Below are 2,843 nucleotides of genomic sequence, written 5' to 3'. Positions count from 1 at the left end.
TGGTGGGCCGCATCCACATTCTAGTTGCCCTCAGGAGGTATCTGTAAGACGATATCAATGTATCTTCATCACCATTGCCTCTGCGTCCCATTATCACTTCATACCGAGATCTGAGAGTAGAAGTCCAGGAAGTGGGCCGGGGGGCCGGATTGGGCCCCTGGGCCTTGACACGTGTGGTCTAGGGGGACAGTGTCACATACCATAGGGTTATACATAAACACACTTTGAGGACATCTCCGGAGGAGCGGGGGTGGGGGTCTTACCTCGGCACGCCGTCCCGTTCTCCACAGACTCGTATCCGGCCTTGCACATACAGCGCCCGATGGGCACCAGCCACTCGCCGTCTCCATTACAGTAGAGTTTTATCGGCACATCCACCTCCTCGGCGTTCTGTATACAAATCCCTCGCGCCGCCACCAAGGAGGTGCTTTCTGCCCCAGATAAGGTCTCCTGGAACACGGCCCCGTTCTGGATGATCCGCGGGCACTTCCTGTAATAGACGCGGACGGCGATGAGCGACATGCAGCCGCCGTAGTCCTGGAACGCCAGGTAGAAGCCATTTTTAGAGACGGGCCCGAAGCTGCGCACCTCGGTGTTGATCTTCATCACGCGCCCGCCCAGGTCCACCTGCGAGAAGCTCTCGTCGGCGGCGATGGTGTCCACCTTAGACCACGGGTTCTCCATCCAGGCGGGAAACGTCTTGGTGGCCGAGTCAAAGTCGGACTCGTAATAATAGAGATTGAAGGTTTCCTTGCAGGAGCCGGGCACGCTGGGGATGCTGCTACAGTCCCTCACCGAGAACTTCATCTCCACATGGATGCGGTGCGCTCCTCTCCGCCGGATGTACTTGGTCCGCAGCCAATTGTTCTGACTCGTCTCAAAGACGTTGCATACCTGGTACGTCCGGATGGTGTTCATGTTCTCGTCGTACCCGCTGACCTCTTCCCACTGCGCCAAGAAGGAGAAAACAGAGCGTGACTACACGGGGACACAACATAATGATATCAGACTCCACCCCCTCCATACCTTCCTCCCTGCTCAGTCCAGCCAACCGGCCTGCTCTTCCCGGTCAGGACCTCCATTCCCGGTCAGGCCCTCCATTCCCGGTCAGGCCCTCCATTCCCGGTCAGGCCCTCCATTCCCGGTCAGGACCTCCATTCCCGGTCAGGACCTCCATTCCCGGTCAGGACTGACCCTCTCCTGCCCCGCTCAACCGCGCGCCGACCCTCTCCTGCCCCGCTCAACCGCGCGCCGACCCTCTCCTGCCCCGCTCAACCGCGCGCCGACCCTCTCCTGCCCCGCTCAACCGCGCGCCGACCCTCTCCTGCCCCGCTCAACCGCGCGCCGACCCTCTCCTGCCCCGCTCAACCGCGCGCCGACCCTCTCCTGCCCCGCTCAACCGCGCGCCGACCCTCTCCTGCCCCGCTCAACCGCGCGCCGACCCTCTCCTGCCCCGCTCAACCGCGCGCCGACCCTCTCCTGCCCCGCTCAACCGCGCGCCGACCCTCTCCTGCCCCGCTCAACCGCGCGCCGACCCTCTCCTGCCCCGCTCAACCGCGCGCCGACCCTCTCCTGCCCCGCTCAACCGCGCGCCGACCCTCTCCTGCCCCGCTCAACCGCGCGCCGACCCTCTCCTGCCCCGCTCAACCGCGCGCCGACCCTCTCCTGCCCCGCTCAACCGCGCGCCGACCCTCTCCTGCCCCGCTCAACCGCGCGCCGACCCTCTCCTGCCCCGCTCAACCGCGCGCCGACCCTCTCCTGCCCCGCTCAACCGCGCGCCGACCCTCTCCTGCCCCGCTCAACCGCGCGCCGACCCTCTCCTGCCCCGCTCAACCGCGCGCCGACCCTCTCCTGCCCCGCTCAACCGCGCGCCGACCCTCTCCTGCCCCGCTCAACCGCGCGCCGACCCTCTCCTGCCCCGCTCAACCGCGCGCCGACCCTCTCCTGCCCCGCTCAACCGCGCGCCGACCCTCTCCTGCCCCGCTCAACCGCGCGCCGACCCTCTCCTGCCCCGCTCAACCGCGCGCCGACCCTCTCCTGCCCCGCTCAACCGCGCGCCGACCCTCTCCTGCCCCGCTCAACCGCGCGCCGACCCTCTCCTGCCCCGCTCAACCGCGCGCCGACCCTCTCCTGCCCCGCTCAACCGCGCGCCGACCCTCTCCTGCCCCGCTCAACCGCGCGCCGACCCTCTCCTGCCCCGCTCAACCGCGCGCCGACCCTCTCCTGCCCCGCTCAACCGCGCGCCGACCCTCTCCTGCCCCGCTCAACCGCGCGCCGACCCTCTCCTGCCCCGCTCAACCGCGCGCCGACCCTCTCCTGCCCCGCTCAACCGCGCGCCGACCCTCTCCTGCCCCGCTCAACCGCGCGCCGACCCTCTCCTGCCCCGCTCAACCGCGCGCCGACCCTCTCCTGCCCCGCTCAACCGCGCGCCGACCCTCTCCTGCCCCGCTCAACCGCGCGCCGACCCTCTCCTGCCCCGCTCAACCGCGCGCCGACCCTCTCCTGCCCCGCTCAACCGCGCGCCGACCCTCTCCTGCCCCGCTCAACCGCGCGCCGACCCTCTCCTGCCCCGCTCAACCGCGCGCCGACCCTCTCCTGCCCCGCTCAACCGCGCGCCGACCCTCTCATGCCCCGCTCAACCGCGCGCCGACCCTCTCCTGCCCCGCTCAACCGCGCGCCGACCCTCTCCTGCCCCGCAATGTATCCACTGCCTGCAGAGCCAGTGCAATGAAAAGCATTACAAATCCCACCAATCAGATTAAGAACACTGCAGAGCATTGCACCTTCCCCGTGCAGAGCATTGCACCTTCCCCGTGCAGAGCATTGCTGACATGGATGTTTTG

The 2,843-nt window shown here is 67.9% G+C and overlaps 1 protein-coding gene across 1 annotated transcript in view; it reads right to left on the bottom strand.

The window, feature by feature from the left end:
* Positions 1-2,843, bottom strand: part of LOC108803651 (ephrin type-B receptor 2-like) — a gene marked incomplete at both ends in the record, with an annotated part of 25,973 nt that overhangs the window by 13,922 nt on the left and 9,208 nt on the right. The window contains one exon of the mRNA XM_018575474.1: positions 264-948. Within this exon, the coding sequence (XP_018430976.1) occupies positions 264-948 (685 nt within the window). The remainder of the gene's footprint in view (positions 1-263; positions 949-2,843) is intronic.

The sequence above is a fragment of the Nanorana parkeri genome, unplaced genomic scaffold (genome assembly GCF_000935625.1).
Source record: "Nanorana parkeri isolate BGI_ZX_2015 unplaced genomic scaffold, ASM93562v1 scaffold3988, whole genome shotgun sequence".
Lineage (NCBI taxonomy): Eukaryota > Metazoa > Chordata > Amphibia > Anura > Dicroglossidae > Nanorana > Nanorana parkeri.
This window is presented reverse-complemented; position numbering and strand designations above follow the sequence as displayed.